General features: G+C 37.0%; 1 protein-coding gene across 1 annotated transcript in view; it reads right to left on the bottom strand.

The window, feature by feature from the left end:
* The window catches only part of LOC150089562 (uncharacterized), a 206,655-nt gene that overhangs the window by 155,075 nt on the left and 23,940 nt on the right, over nucleotides 1-27,640 (bottom strand). Inside the window, exon 5 of the mRNA XM_090390032.1 lies at nucleotides 4,936-4,957. Coding sequence (XP_090246158.1) covers nucleotides 4,936-4,957 — 22 coding nt within the window. The remainder of the gene's footprint in view (nucleotides 1-4,935; nucleotides 4,958-27,640) is intronic.

Here is a 27,640-nt window from a genome sequence, read left to right on the forward strand (position 1 = left end):
GGTTTTTAGGAGCATTAGCAACTAAGGCCATATTGCTCCGGGATATGCGGTGGTCATTCCTTGACCTTTACGCATCCTCCGTATTTGGTGGTGACGGGCTCGAACCCCGGTCTAATCAAGAAGCGTGTGCTGCGCACTGCTGCTCCTTCCCACCTGGCTACGGAAGCGCCTCATCATCAACAGTTGAACCATCGATATCAAGTGGAGCAATCTGATTCATCCCCTTCCTTCTAGAGTTTACATAAGTAAAGAGCTCTTTGCTGTTTTTCTTTGCATCCTTTGCCAAAGATTTCTCGTAATCTGCCTTTGCCTGTCTAACCTCCTTTGTAACTTGGTTACAGATCAGCTTATATCTATCAGAGGCTTCTGTGTCACATGTTAATTTATATGTATCCCATGCATTTTTCTTCTCTGCCATATGTCTCATTAGTTCATCTGACATCCATTTAGGCCTAAACCCTGAACAATTTTTCTTAGTTGGTATGTAACGCCTAGTAGCTTCCAAGATAAGTTCTTTGAATGCTTACCATTTTGAATTTGCTGTTGGTAACATCATCAGTTGGTTCCACTGTATAGAATTTAAATACTGTCTCAGACCATCATAGTCGCCTTTATGAAAGCAAAAACCCTTCCCTTTACCCCTGATGGTAAACTCTTTGAGTAAATCCCACTTCAGCACACTGTGATCACTACCACCTAGTGGTTCCTTTATCTGAAGATTCTTAATGCATGAAGAATCACTACTGATAATCAGATCAAGAGTAGTACTCCCTCTAGTTGCCTCCCGAACATGCTGGTGTAGAAAACAATCATCCAATAAATTCACAAAAGCCTTGCTAGTGTGTAAGTGACCAACCCACAAATTCCAGTCAATATCTGGAAAATTAAAATTCCCCATTATAAGACTCTCTGATTTACTGGCCCACTCTATTTCCCTGTACAGTTTCTTATTATACTCATCAGTGTCATTAGGCCTATAGCACACTCCTACTCTCAATTTTGATCTCCCAGTGCTTATATCACACCAAACTGACTCGACGCTGCACTGTCCACTGATGTTGACTGGCTTCACTTCCTTGGATTTTATGTGTTTCTTAACTAATAGCATAACCCCACCTCCCTTCCTATCCTGGCTATCCTTTCTGTACACATTGTACTCCCCAAATTCCAGTTCTGCATTCCTTATATCTGTGTGACACCACGTCTCTGATATCCCAACAATATCTGCCTTTGATGTTTTGAGCAATACCTCAAATTTATTTACCAAACTCCTAGCATTGGTGTACACGCAAGTATCCATGCACCTGTTGCTATTCTTAGCTACCCTAACACAACCCATGTGTTTACTTGTACCACAATGACTCCCAGCAGTCTCTGAAATATCCTGCATCTTGTTTTCCAGGCTGCTCCTCATTACAATAGCAGTGCAAGAATCAGTTTCACCTCTGCAAGTGACTACTGTTAATCTATTAGTCCTTGTATCCCCTCAAGCTAGCAGTTTTCCGACCCACCTAACACTGCCTCGATAGCATCAGCAAATATTCTTGCGCCATTTCTATTTAAGTGTATCTCATCCCTGTAGAAGCAGTCTCTCCTGTTAACAAATACAGACCAGGCTGAAAAAAATTCTACCCCTTGAGCCTTGCACAATCTTTCCATGGCAGAATTGATCGACAAGGCTCTCATCATATACTCCCTCCTATTGTGTCTGGGCAGAATTGCAGACACTTTCAAATTCAACCCTAATTCACAGCTTTTTTTCAACAGTGACCTGTACTTGTTAAGTAATTCTGCCGGTCTCCTACTCTTAATATCATTAGTGCCAACGTGTACAACTATATCACCTTTTGTGCCTTTAAAAGATGATATCCGCTCTACAAAATCATCAACTTTTGCCCCTGGCAGACATACTCTGGTCCTGTTCCACCTATCCTTTTCACAAAGCATGTTCCCTGTTTCCCTCACAATAGAGTCACCAACAACTACTAGTTCCTGTGGGGAAACTAGTAGTTGTTGGTGATAAGGATCTATCCAGTTATATTAAAGGAGGCAGTAAAGAAAGTAAACAAACCCTTAGCCATAATTATGAGAGCTTCCTTGGACTCAGGGGAGGTCCACATGGACTGGAGGTGTGCAAATGCATCACCAATTCACAAAGGAGGATCAAAGGCTGACACAAGTAATTATAGACCTCTGAGTTTAACTTCTGTTCCAGGAAATTAATGGAGGCACTGGTTAAAGAAGCACTGCAGGATCATCTAGACAAGACTACAGTAATGGTTAAGACACAGCATGGGTTTGTTAAAGGGAGGTCTTGTCTGACCAATTGGATACTATGATGTGGAGACGCCTCCGTAGGCAGGTGGGAAGGAGCAGCGGTGCGTAGCACATGCTTCTTGATTAGACCGGGGTTCGAGCCCGTCACCACCAAATACGGAGGATGCGGAAAGGTCAGGGAATGACCACCGCATATCCCCGAGCAATATGGCCTTAGTTGCTAATGCTCCTAAAAACCAAATAACAAACAAACAAACAAAACTATGATATGGTCACAAATGAACTGAAAGGCAAGTATGGTATATGATATCAAAAATAACTTTGATATCATATACCACACTTGGCTTTCAGGAAAGATTTTGATACTGTTGCACATCGAAGACTGCTATACAAATTGGAGAGGTATGGCATTAAGGGTAAGTTGCTACAATGAATAAAGGGATGGTTGAGTGAGAGACGACAGAGAGTGGTAATCAACGTACACTGCTCTTCGTGGACAAATGTTATTAGTGGAGTTCCCCAGGATTTGGTGCTGTCCCCATTGTTGTTTTGTGTATTCATCAATGATACTGATGAAGGTATATCAGGATTAATGTCCAAGTTTGCAGATGACACAAAGGTTGGCAGGGTTGTTAATGACACTGAACACAGTGAAAAAGACCTGGGGGTAATTCTGCAGTGAAATATGAAGTTTGCTGACCAGTGCAGACAGGCTGCCTGGGCAGGTCATGGAGTCTTGTCAATGATATATAGGAATTTTGCTAGCAGGGAAATAAAGGTGATTATCCCATTGTACAAGGCAATGGTCAGGCCACACCTAGAGTACTGTGTACAGGTCTGGAGGCCTCATTTTAGGAAATGAGTTGTAGAGTTGCTAGAAAGAGTACAAAGAAGGGCAACAAGATTGGTGAGGGAAACTAAGGGGTGATCTTACCAAGAAAGGCTTAAGTTCTGCAAATTGCAGTGCCTGAAGAGTAGGCACCTGCAAGGTGATCTGATTGAGGTGTATAAGGCCTTGAATGGGTTGAGCAAGCTGAATGCTGATGGGATTCTTCCTCTTGCTCAGATTAAGAACCTTAGAGGGCATAGATTCAAATTGAGGAACGACAGTTGTAGAATAGATGTGCAGAAATTTGCCTTTAGCCAGCGGGTGGTTGATTGGTGGAACAGACTTCCATCTTTTGTTGTGGAAGTTGATAGCCTAAATAAATTTAAGGCTGAGCTGGATAGGCATTTGGAACAAATGGAGGGGTGAAATGGGAGGGTTTTTTTTTATTTTTTTTTTTTATTTGTTTCGTTTTGGCTCATGCTGTCTAAGATTGCTTTCTTGCATCATATGCTTCTGCTAATGCTAATTTCAACAGGTAATGCATGGAATTAATGTAATTAAGGCCGTAACGGGATCCATGCATATCATCACTATGACAACGTATGCTTGGGTGCCATAGCAACACATATACAAGAAATCTCAAACACCGATATTTCTGCAAAAACTATCTCAAAAGTTACAAAAAGTCACCTGTGAGATGCAAATCTAAAAATCTTTCAGATAAAACCATTGGCAATCCAAAATTTCATGTTTATCCGATAATTCAGACCAAAATACTAGGAGCACAACACAAAACTCACCATCAGCTTTAATTAAGACACAGATGGCAATTAAATGCACATATATAATGTGACATTTATTTTTCTTTTCATGAAGCAAGTAATAATTTGAGACTGCTCTTAGCCAGCCTTCAAAACTACTTGAATTTCATTCGTGAGAAGGATTAAAATGGGTTTACCTCAGCAATCATTATTCTGGCCTCATAAGCATTTGTGCCATTTTTATTTACCATGAAAAATAGAAAATGCTTGAGCCTTATTCATTCTTGTAGCTTTAGGAGAATTCCCAACAACACAGAGGCAAGGTACCTTTGCTTACTAATACAGTTTCCCTTTTTTAAACCATGACCAGTTCAAGCTTCATAGTCACATTGCTGTCTTACTTAATGGTATTTAAGATAAAAAATTATCTTAAAAAAACCAGCTAAATAGGAAAACTTCACCGCTCTGTAAAAAAAAAAAAAACAAAAAAAAACACTCACACTTAAGCCAAGTTTGTCCTGATGTAGAAAACATGTTCCAATATTATTCACAACCACAAACCTTAGGCTTTAAATTAATTTCTGATAATGCTTGAATCTTTTCTCATCTGAGAAACTATTCTTTCTCCAATTTTCTTTCCAAATGCTCTCCTTGCATTCTGCTGCTAGCAACAGCTGTCAGATGCTTTTTAAGTTGCTAGGAAACTTTTGAAACTTATGTCACAATCTTGTGTGTGATGATTCTTCTGATTAATGGCAGCCATTTTATTTCTCAGCTAAGTGAAACGCATTTTATGGAGTGAGTGCAAAGATTCTTTTTAGCAAAACAAAACAGTTTTAAAAATGTGGTTGCATACGATTTGTGACAGACTATGACTTCCAGAATTTAAGTATATCACTAAATTCAAAACAACTAGAATTCCATAACAAAATTAGACAGAAATTTACAATATGATATAGCACAGGTAATAACAATGTGTTTGATTTTGGAACACTATATTTGGATATGTCCATACCTTTTAATGATATGCTAATAAATAGTAGCAATAGCTTAATTTTCAGTACTTACCTTAATATAATCTGCAGTTGGGCTTAGAGTGAATACAATGGAAATAGACTAAAAATTGGATTTAATGTGGATGAGCTTAAATTTTTGAACGGAGTTAAAATATGCTCAAGGAAATAGAAGTGCACGTCTTCATACTTGGTTGTAATGAATTAAAGTTGAAAGAGATTGGAACTATGAGAGTATAATCAAGAGACCAATAGCCGTAACGACAGGCTTTCGTTATTAACATCTTCAGTTGGTAATAGTGAAGAAAGAGAGAGCGCGTGTATTTAAAAGAACTTTTTTTTTTTTTTTTTTTTTGATTTGGTAGTTGTTGGCGCATCGGCTTCTGTGGCCATATTGCACCTCCCAAGGTTTTTGCAGTACTGTGATCCAAGCCCGAGGCGGGAATCGAACCCGCGACCTTTGGGTTGCCGGGCAGGTACTTTACCCACTCGGCTAGCCCGGTCGGCTTAAAAGAACTCTAAGTTCCCATGATGCTCTTTGATGCATGTGGGAATCTCAGGTGCGTGAGATTCCATACCGGGGTGGATATTTTTGCAGATATGTTTAGGGAATATACAGGCAAATTTAGGAATAATATTTTATGTAATGCATTTTTTTAAGAAGGAAATGTGGGTTTTATTGGTGAAGTGTTTTACAAGGATTTTTGAAAATTGTATCTCTTTGTTTAACATGATCAGAGGCATCAAGGACTAAGAGTTGATAGACCGGTGCAGATAAGGTACGTTTAGACTATTAAGATATTTGTAAAATTCTGACAATTGGATAAATTGTAGGATTCCTTAGGGTACCGATTTAATTGACTTAATAAATAGTAGCAATAGCTTAATTTTCAGTACTTACCTTAATATAATCTGCAGTTGGGCTTAGAGTGAATACAATGGAAATAGACTAAAAATTGGATTTAATTGGATTTGATGCACGTGGGAATCTCGTGCACCTGAGATTCCCACGTGCATCAAAGAGCATCATGGGAACTTAGAGTTCTTTTAAATACAGACACTCTCTCTTTCTTCACTATTACCAACTGAAGACGTTAATAACGAAAGCCTATCGTTACGGCTATTGGTCTGTTGATTATACTCTCATAGTTCCAATCTCTTTCAACTTTAATTCATGTCAACCAAGGATGAAGACGTGCACTTCTATTTCCTTGAGCATATTTTAACTCCATTCAAAAATTTAAGCTCATCCACATTAAATCCAATTTTCAGTCTATTTCCATTGTATTCACTCTAAGCCCAACTGCAGATTATATTAAGGTAAGTACTGAAAATAAAGCTATCGCTACTATTTATTAAGTCAATTAAATCGGTACCCTAAGGAATCCTACAATTTATCCAATTGATTTTTTTTTTTTTTTTTTTTTTTTGTAGTTGTTGGTGCATCGGCTTCTGTGGCCATAATGCACCTCCCAAGGTTTTTGCAGTACTTTGATCCAAGCCCAAGGCAGGATTCAAACCCGCGACCCTTGGGTTGCCAGGCAGGCACTTTACCCACCCAGCTAGCCCGGTCGGCATCCAATTGATATGCTAATGTGATATAATTCAATTTGTGGGAGAATATTTAAACAATCATATGTATGATATACACAGACAAGACTACAATACTAAATAAAGTCCAAAAACAACTTTTGACATTCTGAAGATATCTGTTTTCATCAATGGCAAATTAAAAATAGTTAAACACTGAAATAGGTGCAAACACACAAATTATTAATGAAAATTATTAATAAATTTTAAATCATTAATGAAAAAATTATGCAATCATTTCCGAATTTTGAACGGAGCAGTTCCTTCACTTGTCGACCAACGTGGGGGAGGGCACCATCTTGCATGAACACTATGGTCTCTAAGCATTGCCTTTCTTGCAGAGTGGGAATAATGTGATCTCTCAGAAGAGCGCAGTCAGTTCCATGCACCTAGTTATTGTAACTTATGGGGTCATGAGGTGTAGACTCTTCAAAGAAAAATAGTCCAATTATAAACTCTGCTGTGAATCCACACCACACTGCAATGTGTGGGCTTTTTAGTGGTCTTTCATGCACAGCAGATGGACAAGAAGTTTCCCATATTCGGCAGTTTTGTGTATTTATGGCCCCATGAAGAGTGAAATGTGCCTCATCAGAAAACAAGATCATTCGAGCCCATGTATCGTCAAGTTCCATAAGAGCCAGAAATCGTAGAACAAAGTCTATTCGTTGTTGCTGATCACAAGACTTTAGTTCTTGCACTACATGAATCTTGTACGAGAACCAGCGTAAAATTCTTCAAAGCACTTTACGTACAGTAGACCAAGGAAGGTTCAAGTCTCTTGACACACCTCTGGCACTACTGACTGGTAGTGTTTCACATTCTGACCTGGAAGCCATTGCAACCACCACTTCATCCATTACCTCTGTTCCGATACATGGTCGTCCCCTGCCTAGAATTACACCTAACTCCCCGCCTGGTCCCTTCAAATTTCTTTATTAGTTTTCGAAGCCCACTGACATCACAGGTCCTTTACACAAACCTTTAAGTTTCCAATATTCACATAGTGCTGCATTAGCATTACTATTATTCTGATAGAACAGTTTTACTAAAAGAGCAAGTTCCTTTTTTTGTAAGAGCCATAATGGTTATTGACGGTGGTGTTGGCCTTTCTGCTTTTATCTAACAGGATGTCATTTGCGTAAGCAGCATGTCTTGAAGTAAATGACAACTTTTACATATGTGCAGCGCCATTGTTTCCTTGGTGGGGGATATTTGAAATAATTTTTTTTTATTCTACAGATCACTTCTCCATACGCTAAATGACATACCCACTGATTTTCACAGAGCTAAATAACCGTTTTGAACCTAGGGTCTCCTGAATAAGGAAACATTTTATAACCACCCGGTACTTGTGAAGGAAGGCTGTTCCAGAAAACAGAAGTTGAAGAGATAAACGAGGAAGAAGAAAAGTTGGTTCCATGAGTTTGAAGTTGGATAGTAAATGGATGTTGACGAGGGAAGAGGGGGATTTATAGATGCCAATTCAGAAGAACAGTGCCCATAAAAGTATCTATAGAAAAGGCATGCAGCAGAGATAGAACATCTGTGCATCAAAGAGTGGAGAGACTCTGTAAAAGATGGATCATTAATTAACTTGAATGCCTTCTTATGAATGGAGTCTAGAAGCCTGAGAGAGGTTTTGGGTGCACCTCCCAAAGAGAACAATATTCCATGGTAGAACAGAATTGAGATTTATACTGAGTAAGTAGCTGTTTAGAAGAAAAGTAACACTGACAGCATAAGAAAAAAACCCAATAGTATTTCAGATGCTGAGGAAGCAACATTTGTGATGTGCCAAGAGGATTAGAAGTCAGGGTAATCCCTAACAGAGATATGGAATCTGGTGTAGAGACCTAAGTGTCATTGAAGAACGCATAGGAGCAGTAGACTCTTTTTTGCAAAATTTTTGCAAAAATAGTGGAATGAGTTTTAGAAGGATGGAAACTAACTTAGCCTTTTCCCATGGGAGAATTAACTGGAGCCTAGCATTTAAGGAAATGGTGGTGGATATTTAAAAGTTGAAGCCATTTGTGCAGAGCAAGGTTTCTTAAACCAAAAAAGTGGAATGCAATATGTTATCATCAGCAAAACTATGCATAGGATTTCCAGTCAAGTGGAAGAAGTTCATAATACACAAGAGGAAAAGAGTGGTAGAAAGAACTGAACTTTGGTGAACACCAGCATTAGTGGAAAAGTCAGAAGACAGAGAGCCATTTACCATCACCGATAACAAGCAGTCAGAGAAAAAACTGGATATCCAATTCCAAAAAAAAAAAAAAAAAAAAAAAAAAAAAAAGTTGGCAATAAGATGGAAGCTTTTTTTTACAAGACTTTATGCCAAACATGATCCAAAAGCCTTTGAACTGAGAAGAGCAACTGCTTGAGTTTCACCACACTTTTCCACTGAATTTGTCTAAAGGTGGGTAACATAAGCCAATATATCAACAGAGGATTGACACTGATGGAAGGTTTTAGATATAGTGATGGATAGTTTAGATGGAAGATTTTGTTATATAATGATGGATGGTTTAGGAGTTAGCAGTTAATGGATTTTCCATTACTTTGGAAAGAGTAGAGGTAAGTGCAATGGAATGATAATTGGATGGGAGGGATTTGTCACCTTAGTAGGAAGTGGCCAGATATGAGCAAATTTCCAAGCAGAAGGGAAAAAAACAGTGGAATAAGAAAGTGTAAAAGCAAGGTGACAGGGAACAGGAGAGCTCAGGAGCACAGATTTTGAGAACAAGTGGGGAAAGGGATATACTACCAGTTCCTGGAACTTCCTTGGCATCAACTGATTAAAATTCTTCTGATATCATTTTGATGAAAGACCACAAGAGGTACTGAATGGAATGTACAGGAAATGGTAGGAGGTGGTTTACCAAGATCATTAATACAAGATTTAGAAGAAAAGTAGGATGCTAATAAGTCAGCTTTATATTTAGCTGGGGAAGCAATAGAACCATCAGGTTTTAAAAGAGGTGAAAGAGACTAGAATGCTTGACTACTTGTTTGGAGGTGTTATGTGGTTTTTTTTTTTTTGTTTTTTTTTTTAGGAGCATTAGCAACTAAGGCCATATTGCTCCGGGAATATGCGGTGGTCATTCCCTTGACCTTTCCGCATCCTCCGTATTTGGTGGTGAAGGGCTCGAACCCCGGTCTAATCAAGAAGCGTGTGCTACGCACTGCTGCTCCTTCCCACCTGGCTACGGAGACGCCATTTGGAGGTGTACCAAGATCATTACTACAAGATTTAGAAGAAAGGTAGAATGCTGGTAAGTCAGTTTTATATTTAGCTGGGGAGGCAATAAAACCATCAGGTTTTAAAAGAGGTGAGAGAAGAGATGGGATAAAATTTGTGGCCAATAGCTTTGACAAGTGACCAGAATGCATGACTACTGTTTGGACAAGAAGCAAGTTTTCTACATTCAGCCTGTTCAAAATCTAGTTTGTGTTGATTAATTACAACTTTACTATTATCACAAGCTTTAGTGCTGGCAGAAAATGAACCTGGAGATTTGGATGCAAGCCAAATGCAATATGCATATCTTGAACAGCCATAACATATTTATTGGAAAACCAAGGTTCAGATAAAGAAAGAGATTTTAAGGTAGAGAGTGAAATAAAGGATTTCATACCTACAAGAATAATTTCACTGACACAATCTGAGCCAACACTGACAGCAGAAGATTTAAAACAGTAATCCAAGCAAGAAAAGAAGAACAGAAATTTCACAAATAATCATTCCATTTTGCATCCTTGTAATGCCAAACAACATGAATATGAGAATGGCCATGAGAAAAAGGCTCAATTGGAGAAAAGACCATTACCAAGTGCCTAGAGGACTACTCACCTTGCCTGTGTACTTTGAAGGATTATCTGTGAGAAAAAGGTCAAGTGCTGAGTATTTGGTTAGGACTGTCTGGTATTCTGGTAGGTAAATGAACAATCTTTGCAAGCTTTTTAGTAATTGCAAAAAGCCTTAGCATTTTGCACAGCTGGGTCCATGTGACTAGGAAACTGAAGCAGCTGGAGTTGTGAACATTAAAATCACCTCACTCTTAGGAAAGTTGCATTGGAGAAAATCAAGTTCCAGAGAAAGGAAGTCAAAGAGTTCTAAGTGATTAGTGGAGTTGGGAGAATGACAGAGGCAACAGATAAATTTGACAGAATGTAGCAGAAAGATTTTAAGCCAGAAAAGATTGAAAAGAGTAGATTCCAAATTACTAAATCTTTGACAAGGCATATCAGCGTGAACATATTCACAAGCACCACCTTTGAAATGAAAGGAATCATACAACAAATTAGGACAACTGACAACAAATTAGGACAACTGAGATGAACAGCAGTTGAGATAACCAATAACTGGCATTTTGCCAGAAAAAGTAAGTGGGGTTTAGCAGACTATAAGTGAAAATGGGCATCAGTGAGACTGGAAATGAGACCACATATATTTGTGAAATTAATGAGGTATTTTGGAGATTTAGATCTTTTTTCAATTAATTTTGTTCTACTAAGTCAAATTCATGATGCATTCAACAGATAAATAAAAGTAGAGGGGAAGTCATGTATGTAATTATGAAATTTTAGGATATGACACAGCAAGCATATATCCAGCTCCTTGACATAAACGGGCCTCAACAATGCCTTCCATATATATACAAGTATTTGGACACCCCAGTCACTATCTGACAGAATAGATGCAGTGATATAATATACTAGCTGATCAGGATGCCTTCTAGAGAGTTACCAGTAGGTTCAGTCCAGTGGGCTACATAGCAGCTGGTGTACAAACATCATTTTAGAGCTATACCTTTGAAATATAAAGAAGATTCGATCTCACCACAATGCCCATCATAACCAAAGACTCTGAAGAAAGGAGGAAGTACAAAGAACAAGATAGGGACAACACCGAAGATTTAAATATATGATTAAATAATTTTTTACAAAACTTTTATGAATTTCATTTGAATCACTTTCATAGTGGACAGCATGACTGATATATGCTAATTATTTATAAGTGTTACATGTGAAAAATGTACAAATACCTTTCCATGTAAGTTATTTCACCATTCTGTGCTTTTCTTTGTGTTCTAAGTGTGGGTGGGCATTTTAAGAGAGACAAGACTTAAAGATGTTTGTGCATATATGAAAAATCATATATGCGCAAACTACATTCACACGTGAAGTTTTTAGGGAGCTAAATTAGGAAGAAGTTATAAAAAAATGAGGTGATCCACCTCATTTTAAAAATGAGGTGGATCTCCTGGAATGACCTCTGGATGGTCATAATAATGAGAGCATCCTTGGATTTGGGGAGAGGTCCCTTCAGAGCAGAGATGTGCAAATGTCTTCTTTACTCATAAAATGGATTAAATAATAAAGTGAATAATTATGGACCCATAATTATGGGTCTATGATCAAAGAAGTAATGTAGGATCATCTTGATGGGAATACAAATGTATGGCAATCACAATATGAATTTTTTAAGCAGAGATCTTCACTGACCAATATAATTAGCTACTATGGCTCAATAACAAAGGAACTGGATGCACTGGATTTGGGGGGGGGGAGGTTCCTACAGAGTGGAGATGTGCAAATGTCTTCTTTACTCATAAAAGGAATAAAATAATCAAGTGACTAATTATGGACCTGTAAGCTTTTTTCTTTTCCAGGAAAAAATAATGGAGTCTATGATCAAAGAAGTAATGTAGGATCATCTTTATGGGAATACAGATGTATGGCAATCACAATATGGATTTATTAAGGGGAGATCTTCACTGACCAATATAATGAGCTAACATGACTCAATGGCAAAGGAACTGGATGCAAAAAATAATTTGAACATCATAAATTTATATTTTAGTAATGCTTTTGAAAATATTTGGCATGAAAGACTGATATACAAATTAGAGCACTATGACATTGAGGGCAAGTTATTGCTATGGATAAAAGGATGTTTGAGTGGCAGAAGACAGAGAGTGGCTATTAAAGGTCAATGCTCTTCTTGGACTAACATTATTAATGGAGTCCCTCAGGGTTCAGTGCTGGACCCCCTTCCCGTTTTCGATATTTCTTAATGATACCAATGAGGAATATCAAGCTTAACATCTAGTTTTTAGACAGTACATATCTTATATAATTTGTTTCTAGCCCTTCTCGGCTACTAGTACATAATATATATTCTTATATATAAACACTCTTATATGATTTGTGTCTAATTGAAGGGACTAGACACAAATTATATGTCTAGCAACATGTCCAGAAACTGAAAATTGAAATGCTTTATCACGTCTCCAGGAAGTCAGCACCCTGAGCCTTTCCATCTTTTACCAAATTAATGGCATGATTTAACTCACCCTAGTGGCTCACACATTTATTAATGATACCAATGGAGAAATATCATGCTTAATGTCTAAGTGTGTAGATAATATAAAGGTTGGCAGGTTGGTTAATAATATGAATCAAGGTGTAATAAGGTGTAATACTGCAACAAGATCTAGAAAACTTAGGCAATATGGAGTAAGAAGTAGCAAATGAGAATTAACATAAATAAAAGCTCCTGCATATGGGTAGCAATAATTCCAGATGTATGTTTGTTTGTTATTTGGTTTTTAGGAGCATTAGCAACTAAGGCCATATTGCTCCAGGGATATGCAGTGGTCATTCCCTGACTTTTCTGCATCCTCCGTATTTGGTGGTCATGGGCTCGAACCCAGTCTAATCAAGAAGCGTGTACTACCCACTGCTGCTCCTGCCCACCTGGCCATGGAGGTGCCAATAATTCCAGAATAATATATCATTTGGGTGATACCCACATTTGATGAGGAATGAAAAAACCTAGGGATAATTGCACAGTCAGATATCAAGTTCTCAGAAGAGTGCAGACAGGCTACTAGAACAACTCTTGGGGTTCTGTCAATGATATAAACTTTGCTAGCAGTGACAAAGAGGTGATTTTATGAGCATGACTAACTTGTATTCATATGGCTTCCTGATATACTAGTCTAAGTTGCTTGTTTATTCAGGAAGGTTGAAAGGACTATGAACATTGGTACACTTAGAGTTTTTGGAGGGTAGTGTATATAACACACATAAAATTTTTTTTGTGTTATCATAAAATCATATAATAAGACAAATAAAAAATGCTTATAAAGCATTAATATGAAGAAATACATCTGATAAAAAAGGTCTCCAGTAGTCTGATACAAAATATAATAAAATAAAATAAAGGGGGTTCAAAAGGGGACACAAGTAACTATAGACATGTAAGTTTAACTTGTGTTCCGGGAAAAATAATGGAGTCAATGGTTAAAGAAGTATTGCAGGATCATCTAGACAAGACTATAGTAATAGTTAAGACACAGCATAGGTTTCTTAAAGGGAGGTCTTGTCTGACCAATTTGATTGGATACTATGATGTGGTCACAAACGAACTGAATGTCAAAAATAATTTTGATATCATATACTTGGATTTCAGGAAAGCTTTTGATACTGTTGCACATGGAAGACTGCTGTACAAATTGGAGAGGTATGGCTTTAAGGGTAAGTTGCTACAATGGATAAAGGGATGGTTTAGTGGGAGGCAACAGAGAGTGGTAATCAATGGACACTGCTCTTCGTGGACAAATGTTATTAGTGGAGTTTCCCAGGGTTCTGTGTTGGGCCCATTGTTGTTTTGTGTATTCATCAATGATATTGATGAAGATATATCAGGATTAATGTCCAAGTTTGCAGATGATACAAAGGTTGGCAGTGTTGTTAATGACAGTAATGGTAGTGTGCTACTGCAACAGGATCTAGACAATTTGGGCAGATGGGCTGAGAAGTGGCAATTGAAATTTAACATTGACAAATGCAAAGTACTGCATGTGATAGAAGTAACTCCAGAGGAACATGCCAACTCTGGATAGTACACTAAGGGTGGTAGAAAATGAAAAAGACCTGGGAGTAATTGTGCAATCAGAAATTAAATTTTCTGAGCAATGCAGACAAGCTGTCAATGATATACCGGAATTTTGCTAGTAGGGAAAAGGAGGTGATTATCCCTTTGTATAAGGCAATGGTCAGGCCATGCCTTGCGTACTGCATACAGGTCTGGAGGCCTCATTTTAGGAAGGACTTAAGAGTTGCTTGAGCAAGCAAGCTTGAACAAGATTGGTGAGAGGGATGAAAGGGTGCTCTTAACAAGAAAGGCTTAAGTTCTGCGAATTGCAGCATCTGGAGACTAGGCACCTGTGAGGTAATCTGATTGAGGTGTATAAGGCCTTGAATGGTTGAGCAGTCTGAATGCTGATGGATTCTTCCTCTTGCTCAGATTAAGAACATGAGGGGGCATTGATTCAAATTGAGGAAAGACAGTTGTAGAATGGAATTGCGAAAGTTTACCTTTAGCCAGCGGGTGGTTGATTGGTGGAACAGACTTTCATCTTTTTTTTTGTGGAAGTTGATAGCCTAAATAAATTTAAGGCTGAGCTGAAGAGCCAATTTGGAATGAATGGAGGGGTGAAATGGGTGCCCCTACTAATGTTAATACTAATAATGCAGCTTTGTAATATTATTTTCTATGGGAAAATTGTTTTCCAAGAGACATATTTTTGCCCTGTTTGACAGTTTTTAGGAATGCATTTATTGCATAGTGATAACTGTAACAGCTGACAATCTTCAAAGGTTAATAAGAACAGACAATCCCTTATACTCCAGTTTCTAAATGTAGAATAAATCTAAAAAAAGGATGAAAATTAAGAAACTTTATGAAAAAGTACACAAACTGAAACTTGCCTTTTGTAAAATGTTTAACATCTCCTTCAAATTCTCAACAGCAACAACCGATTCTTTTGTCTGTGAATCAACTTCAGAAATCATTTTCTTTAAATCACTTTCTTCAAAGAGTTTCTTTTTTTTTTCGGTCATGCTTGAAAAGCTGAAAAAAAAAGAGCAAAATAAACAGCATTGCAAATCTTTTGGTATAATATACAGCTAGTGGGGAAAAAAAATAATCAAGGTCAACAGAATGTCACTTAGTAGGTATTGAGTCTCTGTGTGCTGCCAAGACAGCATGAATTTTATGTGGCATGGAATCATCCAGGGTCAGGATCTGTTCTGCAGAAAGGTTTGCAGCATTCTTCTATAATGAAGGGTAAGCATAAGGATTTTTTTCCCCTCTGATTCATGCTGGTTTGAGGGAGGTATAATAATAAACTTCAAGTTATAAAAAAAATTCAAGTTACGTACAGTTGACTTATAAAAGTTCCACTGTATAAGTGTAATACCCATACCTTATATTTCTATATATTCACTACCACTTAGTATACATTTTTGCCACTGCTGAATTATGCATCCCCCCATCTAGTAAAAGTTGTCAACCTCCAAGACCCACAATGACAATAGTGTCATTGCAAAGTGTTCCCCAAGAAGGCCATCCTTCATACCAGTGGTTTTCAACCTTTTTTTAATAATGGCACCCCTAACATCATTTATTTTATTTTGGGGCACCCCTACTCACTTTTCTGCCTGTTAGATCCGATTCTTCGTGCGCACGTGTGTGTGTGTGTGTGTGTATATAAAATATTAAAAAATATATTGAGGTACTAAGTAAACATTAGGCGCCTCCGTAGCCAGGTGGGAAGGAGCAGCAGTGCGTAGCACACGCTTCTTGATTAGACCGGGGTTCGAGCCCGTCACCACCAAATACAGAGGGTGCGGAAAGGTCAGGGAATGACCACCACATATCCTGGAGAAATATGGCCTTAGTTGCTAATGCTCCTAAAAAAAAAAAAAAAAAAAAAAAAAACAACTAAGTAAACATCAATTATAGATTACCACAAAATTAAAAAGATACTGTACATCTTTTTATAATGAAATAAACATATAAATTTTTTTAAAAAAATAAGTTTAAGTAACTTAAACCCAAATTACATGGCACCCCTGGAATGTTGCTGCGGAACCCCGGTTGAAAACCACTGCTTCATAGGATCAAACAGGTGAAAGTCTGACGAAAGTAGTCTCCCTTGTCAGCATGCTACTAGGAGGTCTAGCACTGCTGTACACAGGAGAAAGTTCCCTTTCTTCTCAGGTCTCACTTCCAGTTTGTGCCTTTGGTCTCTTCAGTATCTAAACACAGGAAGCAGAATTGATTGCATCCCCCAAGGGGATGCCCACAAGGATAGCTCTCTTGTCCCAAAGAAAATGGAAGATATGATTTTTTTTTTTTTTATATCCAAAAATCCAAGCACAAGAGTTATTAGAACCTATAATAATTGTCTTGTCTATGCATGGCTTGAAGGTTGAGAACATGAAAGAAGATACTTGTTGACATTAGACTTGATCTTCAGATTGTAATTTTCAGGAAATATGCATGAAGGGAGGTTGTTACAGAAAATGGAAGTTGAAAGAATAAATGATGAAGAAGAAAAGTTGGTTCTGTGAGTTTGAAGTTGGCCAGTAAAAGGATGCTGACTGGCTGTGGCACGTGATTGGACTGGATTGGAAGAGAGAGCAAGAATTATAGAAGTCAATTCAGAAGAACAGTGCCCGTGGAAGTAACTATAGAAAAGGCATGCAGCAGAAACAGCATCTATGAGGCAGAGACATTTTGTAAGATATGGGTCAGTAATTAACCTAACTACCATTTGAATAGAATCTAGGAGGCTGAGAGAGGTTATGGAGGGCACCAACACTCCGAGTGTTCCCACTCAGATATGGAAACAATGTTCCATGGTACGGCAGATTTGCGATTTGAACAGAGTGACCAGCTGTTTGGAAAAAAAGTAACATCGAGAGCGAAAGAGAAAACCCAGTTTTTTTGATGCAGAGGAAGCAATATTTGTGATGTGCTTATGCCAAGGTAGATTAGAAGTCAGGGTAATCCCTAATAGAGATGTTATCTTGTCTAGAAATCTGAGTGTCATTGAAGATAAGCATAGGAGCAGAAGAATCCTTTTTGCAAGATATAAGAAATGACTAAGTTTTAGAAGGATTGAAATCAACTAAGTTATCTTTTTTTTTTTTTTTTTGGCTGGTGCAGCATAAGCCATAGGCTTTCTTGCACCATGCGGCTGTTACTAATACTAATACTAATCTTTTCCTCACTAGAGAATCACCTGGAAATCAGCATTTAAGGAATTGGTAGTGGTACTGCTTCTTGTAATCTAGACATCTGTGGAATCCACCTGGCCCACAATATCCTGTATCTCAGAGTGTCCAGAACTGTTTTAAATGTATATTAAAGCTCATAACTATAGTTGCACACATTGAGTCTTAATGTGTCAGTCGTGTGGGATAATTAATATTAAAAAAAAAATCCTCTTTCTTTCTTTTTTTTTCCCTCTCTCTTCCCATCATTCTGCTTGCTGACATCCTGGCCGACGCTCTATTCCTTTCCTTAAGCAGGTTGTAGGATTTAAACTTTTTTTTTTTTTCCGCGTTCTGACCTGGGCTGGGGCTCACCAGACCAGGAAAGCTCCTCTCTCACACTATACATTTATTTTATTTATTTATTATTATTTATTATTATTATTATATATATATATATTTTTTTTATTATTTATTATTTTTTTATTATTATTTTTTTTTTTTTTGTATGTTTGCATTGTTGTTCTAGCAATCGATCCGGGATTGGGACTTCCCTGGGCCGGAATAGTCCTCCTCCTCTTTACTCCTTCCCTCTGTTCATCTTATACAAGTTTTTCTTTCCACCCTGGGAACTCATTCCCCAGGGAGGAGGGCATGCAGATAGTAGGGGAGGCCTTGCCCTCCTTCTGCTAGGGACGAGTACCTGGAGGAAGTCGTCTCGTTCAGGTGATCACTGCTTCCAGGTAGCCAAAAGGCCAAAACACAACATCACGCTACAGAACACACACACAAGCTCACAAACACAGTTTTTCTTTCCTATTACTTTCTCCCATGCGGGATGAAAAACCTTTTTTTTTTTTCTCTCTCTCTCTCGCCTTCCTTTTCATCTATCTTCATCCATCATGGAATATTCCTATGTGGATTGAAATAAAAAAAAAATTTTTATTATTTTTTTATTTCAAGTAGAAAAAAAAAAAAAAAAGTGTCAGTATCCATTTCATCAGTTATACACTTGTGCCTCATTTCCACCATGCTGCAATTCAAGGACAGCCTGATCTTGACATGTCGTTCAAATCACTACCACCATCAATGACACACCTAACCCACTGCCTAACTGTTTTCACACTGACTATTTTGTCCCCATAAATATTCTTCAAATGCTGGTGAATCTCAATGAACCTAATGTTCTCTGTATTCAAGAAGTCAACAACACACCACTGCTTCATATGTACAGCAATGTCACTCTTCATTTTCAGATTATTATAGCCTGCCTCCTTATGCAGTGTTGAAACTCAGAATACTGAAATAGAGTTTAAATTTTCACCTGACAGCATTACTTCCTGTATGCAACATTGCACAAGTAGAAAAAAAAAATTGGTGGCATCAGTTTTGATGCAGCTTTCACAGATACACATATACCCCACTTTTAACAACATTCAAAAGTCAGTTTTCGTATTTGTGTTCAGACAAAAGTGCTAATATATAGTGTCTGTAAAGTGCATATATAGTGTCTGTAAAGTGCATATATTCTTGGTCAGTTTCTTGTTTGCTAAATAAAAACACAGACTTACCAAACCAGTGTGTGAAAAATAAAGCTAATAAAAAATATTCCTCCCATCTTGATGGGATTTGAATCCAGGACATTTTTCTATGGGATTTTAAAAAAACAGTCATCATAGCAATTGTGCTAGCTACAAGGTCAACACACAAAAGTAATAAAATTTTATGTCATTAATTCACAAATGTTGCTAAAAGGGAAAAAAAATAAAATAAAAAATACACACTATCTTCCAAAAAGTATCTAGCTACCCCTATTCTCATAGTTTTGAACCACTCCACATAAATGAGTAACTTAGAGTGATATATATATTTATATATATATATGTTATAATAAATATAAAAATGTAGATATGAGTTACACGGAAAGCCAAAAAGAAGTAACAGCCAAAACATAAAAATATTTTAAGGAAAGTGACCTGTAAAATAAATAAATAAATTAATTAAAGGAAGTGACCTGTAAAATAAATAAATAAATTAATTAAAGGAAGTGACCTGTAAAATAAATAAATTAATTAATTAAAGGAAGTGACCTGTAAAATAAAATAAAATAACGGTAGCTGGCATCAGATAATGGTGGATACATTTAGTTATAGTACAAAAAAGGGGAAATAGAGCAAAAATACATTTAAATCCGACGTCAGAAAAAATGAAAATCAAAGTTGATACATGATCAGGTTTTTCATCAGGGAACTACACCTGACCATAAATCAAAGGACTGTGTTTCTATACTTGTCCAAAGCTGTGCAAGAGTAGAAATTTGAAAATAAAGTAAAAATAATCAAAAAGGAAAAGCAATATGACTCCTACAAAGTAAGGACAAGTTAGTCTCTATGCAGTGTTTATAATGAAAGTTATGATAAATTTAATACAAAAGAATTGAAGTAAACAAATACCAATGTCAAAAACAACAGCTAAAAATTAAAAGTGCAAGACATCTTAGAAATTCTATACCTGAAATACAAAACTGAATGGGCAGGAAATGACAAGTGGTCAATTCGAAAGCTGCAACCAAAGCGATATCAAACAGAGACCGTTCTAAGCATTAATAATTTATAGTAATAAAACCAACGTGAGAGAGAGAGCTGTAAAAATAAATAACTAGTGATCTCTAAAATCAATTTTAAGAAGTAATATATAATGAATTTTACACTAAATTATGGACAACAAGAAGAAAGATATTAAAAAAAAAATGAAGAAATGTGGCAGGAAGTGCAATGAACAGGACGATCTAAAGCAATAAAGAAATAAAGCTTGTTTGTTTGTTTGTTATTTGGTTTTTAGGAGCATTAGCAACTAAGGCCATATTGCTCCGGGATATGCGGTGGTCATTCCCTGACCTTTCTGCATTCTCCATATTTGGTGGTGACGGACTCGAACCCCAGTCTAATCAAGAAGCGTGTGCTATGCACTGCTGCTCCTTCCCACCTGGCTACGGAGGCACTGAGAGAAATAAAGCAGAAGTAGTTATATTTTACAACTAGTTTTTGTGCAAATCAGCATACAGTAATACCCCGAAGTTACGCGATAGGTGGGTCCGACGAAAATCGCGTAAGTCGAATTCGCGTAAGTCGGGGTACAACTTTGCATATAAATACATATAAATTTTGCTTAATTGGGACCAAGGACTAACAAAAACACTAGTTTAGAAGAAAAATATTAATAAAATTGCAGTTCTTTATACATATTAATACAAAATATGTATTAAAAAAACAAATGACTTCCGTTAAAAAGTTATTTCGATGGCTTCATAAAATCTAACAAATTCGTCTGACGACACAGCGCGTTCCTTTTTTTCACGCAGAATTTCTTCGTAGCAAGCTAATAATTTTTTTATTCCTTGCTTTGTAGCTATAACGCGTTCTTCGTTGGAGTCTATGTTTTCTAAAATTTTTAAGCCCTTTACAATTGAGATCTTTTCAATTTTCAACCTGTCAAGTTTGCAATTGTCATGTGCTTTTCGCCGTTGCTTCATTTAGGCCTGTAGCACGTGCAATATCACATGGTCTTTCATTTCGCTCAAAGCGTTTCACAATTTCATATTTTTTCTCTATCGACAGAGGCGGACTGGCCATAAGCCTTACCGGGGAAACCCCCCGGTGGGCCAGTGTGATTTTGGCCATAAACCATAGTGTGAGGCCACTATAAATTTTCCCGGGTAAGAATTTTTGATCCAGTCCGCCTCTGTTTATCGATAATTGCTTTTCTTTTTCTCTCTGAATCTGCAGTGTCTTCACCAGGACGCTTCCTTTTCACACCTTTTAATTTTACTAATTTTTAGGGAATAAAGCACAATTACAAAACGAGGAGCACGCTTGATACGCATAAACAAAGCTGCGCGCATGTAGCAACTGAATAAACAACACCATAAAGGCAGAGATACACTATTAACACCTCACATTTCTAGGGGTTACTACCATAAAACAATAAAAATCCAGTTGCGTTTCTGCTAGTGAAATCTGTTATATAAACTGGTAGTAAACTCGATCTAATTGCATTTGCGATTATACCGATAGCTGGAATTGTGTTGGTTTTTACGTTATTATGGTGAAATGTGTTTCCCCTTCACTGATATAAAAAACATAAAAGCAGCAAAGTTTGAATTTTGTTCATCTTTCGCTCTCAATCTCCGCCGTCGCACCGGATATCGATAACATATGAAAAACGACCTTGAAGATAGTGGGCGGCAGCGTTGCCAAACGAAAAAATCAAGAACCGCGTAACTCCGAGTTCGCGTAAGTCGGGGTATTACTGTATATTGAATATAACAAAAGCACCATAGTGTACAAAGCAGCAGCATAGGATGTAGATGTATAAATATAATAATTATGAAAGTTAATGATGAGAGCCTTGTCTATCAATTCGTCCCTGGAGAGATTGTGCAAGGCTCAAGGGGTAGAATTTTTTTCAGCCTGATCTGTGCTTGTTGACAGGAGAGACTGCTTCTACACGGATGGAGTACACTTAAATAGAAAGGGTGCAAGAATATTTGCTGAGGTTAACAAGGTAGTGTTAGGTGGGTCAGAAAATTTCTAGTTTGGGGGGGGGATACACAGATTAAAAGCCTAACAGTAGCCACAGTGAGAGGCAAAAGTGATTCTTGCCCTGCTTCTATTAGAATGAGCAGCAGCCTGGAAAGAAAGGTAACGGAGATTTCCAGGACTGTTGGCAGTCATAGTGGAACAAGTAAATATGTGGGCTGTGTTAGGGTAACTAGGAGTATAGTTAATAAATTTGATGAGCTTGAAGGGCTAGTCAAGACATCAAAGGCAGATATTGTTGGGATATCAGAGACGTGGTGTCACACAGATATAAGCAGTGCAGAATTGGAATTTTGGGAGTACAATATGTACAGAAAAGATAGATAGGACAGAAAGGGAGAAGGAGGGGTTATGCTGTTAGTTAAGAAACACAAAATCTAAGGAAGTGCATCCAATTGATGTTGGTGGAAAATGCAATTTTGAGGCTGTTTGGTGTGACATAAGCACTGGGAAAGGAATAAATGAGAGTAGGTGTTTGTGTTATAGGCCAAATGAATCTGATGAGTATAATGAGCAATCATGCAGAGAAATAGAGTGGGCCAGCAAATCAGTGTCTTATAATGGGGGATTTTAATTTCCCCGAGATTGACTGGAATTTGTGAGTTGGTCACTCACACACTAGCAAGGCTTTTGTGGATTTATTGGATTATTGTTCTCTACAGCAGCATGTTCGGGAGGCAACTAGAGGGAGTAATACTCTTGATCTGATTATCAGTAGTGATTCTTCATGCATCAAGAATCTTAAGATAAAGGAACCATTGGGTGGCAGTGATCACAGTGTGCTGAAGTGGGATTTACTCAAAGAGGTAACCACCATCAGGGGTAACGGGAAGGGTTTTTGCTTTCGTAAAGGTAACTACGGTGGTCTGAGACAGTATTTAAATTCTATACAGTGGAACCAACTGATGATGTTACCAACAGCAAATTCAAAATGGGAAGCATTCAAAGAATTAATCTTGGAAGCTACTAGGCTTTTCATACCAACAAAGAAATATTGTTCAAGATTTAGGCCTAAATGGATGTCAGACGAATTAATGAGGCTTGTGGCAGAGAAGAAAAATGTATGAGATACATATAAATTATCAGGTGACACAGAAGCCTATGGCAGATATAAACTAGTCTGTAATCAAGTCACAGAGAAAGTTAGGCAGGCAAAGGCAGATTACGAGAAATTTTTGGCAAAGGATGCAAATTAACCCCGGGGGCTCACATCTGGTGAGTATGGGCTTGGCAAACCCAGGGTCCTGAGCTGGATATCATCATTCTTCTCTTTCTTGGTGGTTCCTTTCTATTTCCTTCTCTCTCTCTCTCTCTCTCTCTCTCTCTCTCTCTCTCTCTCTCTCTCTCTCAGAGGGTAACTCGGGATTTTTTTTTTTTTTTTTGGCTGGTGCAGCATAAGCCTCAGGCTTCCTTGTACCATGTGGCTAATAATAATAATAATAATAATAATAAAGAATTTCAATCCTTCTAAAACTCAGTCCTGTCTTATATCTCGCAAAAGGATTCTTCTGCTCCTATGTTTATTTTTATGTCGCTCCGATTTCGGGCAAGATCTCGGGGATTACCTTGACTTCTAATCTCTCTTGGTATAAAGCACATTATAAATATTGCTTCCTCTGCATCTAAAAATCTGGGTTTCCTCTTTCGCTCTTGGTGTTACTTTTCTTCCAAACAGTTGTTGATTCTGTAGAAATCGCAAATCTGGCCTACCATGGAATACTGTTCCCACATCTGGGGGCGATGCCCCCAAAACCTCTCTCAGGCTTGTAGATTCTATTCAAAAGAGGGCAGTTAGGTTAATTAATGTCTCATCTCTAACAGAGTCTCTCCACTCTGTCTCATAGACTTTGTTTCTGCTGCATGCATTTTCTATAGATACTTCCATGGGCACTGTTCTTCTGAATTGGCTTCTATAATTCCCACTCTCTCCAAGCAGTCCGTGTCACAACCAGTCAACAAGAAGAAAGATATTAAAAATAAATATGAAGAAATGTGGCAGGAAGTGCAATGAACAGGACTATCTAAAGCAATAAAGAAATAAAGCTTGTTTGTTTGTTTGTTTGTTATTTGGTTTTTAGGAGCATTAGCAACATGTTGCTCCGGGATATGCGGTGGTCATTCCCTTTTACTGTCCAAATTGAAACTCGCAGAAGCAACTTTTCTTCTTCCTCATTTATTCATTCAACTTCTGTTTTCTGGAACAACCTTCCTTCATACATATTTCCTGAAAATTACAATCTACAGAAGTCTAATGTCAAAAAGTATCTTCTTTCATCTTTTCAACCTTCAACCCATGCACTATAGGTTCTAAAAAAAAAAAAAGTACCTGGACATAACAATGGTCCTTGAGAATGAAAAAAAAAAAAAATTGTATGGAAAACATTTATTTAACATAATATACTGTAAAACAGTAAACTAATTATAAGGAATTGTGGGAGATGTGGTTTCTTTCTTTGGCAATTCTTTACTTTTTATTTAATTTTATTTTCCTTTATTGTTTATTATTAGTTATATTTTGTAGTTTACAATAATAAACCTATTTAAATCTAAAGGAAAAAAAAAAAAAATTCAAATTATTATATTAGGGCCACTCGTGATTTCTTACATATACAGGTATGCTGTATTGTCTGTAAATTGTGTGTGTTCTCTGGTCGATTTGCCTGTTTTGTTGGACGAAAAACCCCAGTTTCTGGGGGGGAAAACCTTGCTATGTACGCCTGAGACCAACTAACTCAGCCATGGAGTGAAAAAACCCATAAGAGTTCCTAGCGTTGTTGACGGGATTCAAACCCGAGCCTTTTCCACCCGGTGTGAGGAGGACGGTGACAATACCACTGCTGTGCTAACGCGCCGAGTTGTAAATCTAAACAGACACCATTACAGAATTTTTAGTGTGAACCCCCTTTGCGAACCACCGGTTGGGAACCGCTGATCTATGGTAACTGAAATAAGATATATAATTTTGACATTCAAATGATTTTAATTCCCGAGTGAATACTCCATCGATTGTTGTTCCATTATGTGTAGTATTTACTAAAGTATTTGACTTAATATCTAAATTGAAGACATCTTTCATAAATTTGCAAAACTTCTTTCCAGACTCAGAATTTAATTCTAGATTGAAATCACCAGTGAGAACTATAGGTATACGATCCAGTGGCTCTTCCGATAATTTTGCACCTTCAATGGAATATGGCATTAAATTCTTGTTTATGAATTTTTGAATTATATCTAGCGACATCTCTGGAGTGATGTATATGGAAATGATGAAAATAGATTCACTAAAGATCCAGAAATGTCTCCAATTTCATCTGATACTGCTGTCGCATTGCTGCTATTATGTTGTGCAAAGATATGTGGTGTACTGATGATAGTTGAACCTTCACGTTGATATATTGCAACACCACCACTACCAACATCCGACCTTTTAAATTGAGTCACACGTTGGAATGGGTTGAGTAATATATGTTCATCATTATCCAAGCACGTTTCACTTAATATCAATATTTTGAATTGCTGTAAGATTGTGTCCGTTTCGATATCTCGAACATGGGCCCGTAAACTTTGTACATTCATTGACGATATAGATATACCACTTTGTATGAAATCTTGCAGTTCATCCTGTAGAGATGGTAGCTTATTATTTTTCAAGTGATCTAGTTCAGCATGAAGTTCTATATTACTAATAGCTTTGCTGTGGTGAAATGTGAAATTGTTGTGGGGATTTGTAATATATAAATCTTGAAATGAGGTCACGCGAGATAATGCCACGTATACAAGTTGCTGTTGATGATCTTTATCATAATTACATAAATCTCATAATTAATGAGATTTATGTATAGTCAAAGCACAAACTAAAGGAAATTGTGTACATCTACATGTTAAGTTCCTATTGTTCTTGAATGGAATCATAGTTGATCGTTTTATAATAGGTACGGATTGACTACGTAAATGTTTATCTTTCACATATTGTTTATAACGAGATTGAAGGTTATGTCCTATTTTTGACTCAGGAAATTTCATCCATACTCATTTAACTGTTTCGTCGTCCTCAAATTCAAAATATACTAAAGTACCGATTGCACCGTTTACCAATCCATCAACGACATCTATATTTGTAGTAATCATGTACGGTTTTCCTTTCAATAATGGTAGAATGTATGGAAGTCCTGCAGTTTCAGTCACTGACATTTTATGAATTTTATTTCGCATACTTGCTAATTGTTCTTCAGAATGATATCCTTAGTATAAATCTTGTGCAACCACTTCATGGGTTTCATCTGCAACTAAAGCATTTGTATTATAGGCATTTACATCACTATTTCTTAAAAATAAGTCGAATTCCTTGCAGACATAAATTAGTAGCATCTTCTTTGGTAACAAATCTCAATTCTATAATTTTAAGTTCATTTGGTAATAACACTTCTCCATTGCCTATTTTTGTAAGAATTTTAGAAAATGTACTATCAGACTGTCGAACAACTTATACTAATTCATGAAATTGTAGTGAATGCCATAATTCTTGAGCAATCTCTAATGACTTGTTTATAAATTCTTTCAATTCCAATATAGAACAAGTAATATTAGCTGTTATTCCTACTGATTTAAATGTAATTTGCAAATTTTCTGCAGTACACATTCGCATAATTTTCATTGCCATATATAGCAAATGTTGGAGAGTTACTCCACATTGATCAGATCTACGAATTTCACTCGATGCCATCATAAAGGGAGCAATTTTTAATCCATTTTTAAATTTTTGTGCATGTCCCAAATAAATAGCTGGAAAAGAAAGTTCTTCTGCATGTATATCAAATATGAAACTTGGAGATAATTTCTGACTCGGCGCTATACATAAATATTTATCATCAGACCATAATAATGTTTGTTGTTGAATTAACAATAGTTCATCATCGTTGTTGACAAGTTCCACAATTTCATCTGAATGTTCCTGTTCACTATCATCATTTGTCCCCAAGAAATTGTCACTCACTTTTATGCCATAGAATTTATACAAAGGTGAATTTATCAAATAACCATATTTTCACTATTTTCTTCTGCACACATCCTTGTAGATATGATGATTTATGTATGAGTCTTCATTTTATATATACATTAATGGCACAATCGTCATCTAATTCTCTGGGTAATTGATGAACCATCGTATTTACGTTAACTGGTACATTTATTACGTGTACAATGATCTCAAATTGTACATGTTCATAACGTAAATGACAAATTTGCATAAAGGGTAATCGTGGTGATATCAAACACTGTCACAACATCCAGTGGAGGCAAATGAGTAGGATATGTTGGATATATAAATTCATTTGACGTGGCCATAGTTGGTATCCGTCCCTCTTTTAATGAAGTATGACAGGTATTACACATCATGAAAGTACTCACTTCTTGTAAATGAAATTCATTTTGAAGTAATTCATATGAAGATGTTGGAAATGGTTTAAAATGATTACAAACATTACAACTAAATCCAAA

Source organism: Mastigoproctus giganteus, chromosome 2, assembly GCF_048544385.1.
Source record: "Mastigoproctus giganteus isolate SK-2022 chromosome 2, ASM4854438v1, whole genome shotgun sequence".
Lineage (NCBI taxonomy): Eukaryota > Metazoa > Arthropoda > Arachnida > Uropygi > Thelyphonidae > Mastigoproctus > Mastigoproctus giganteus.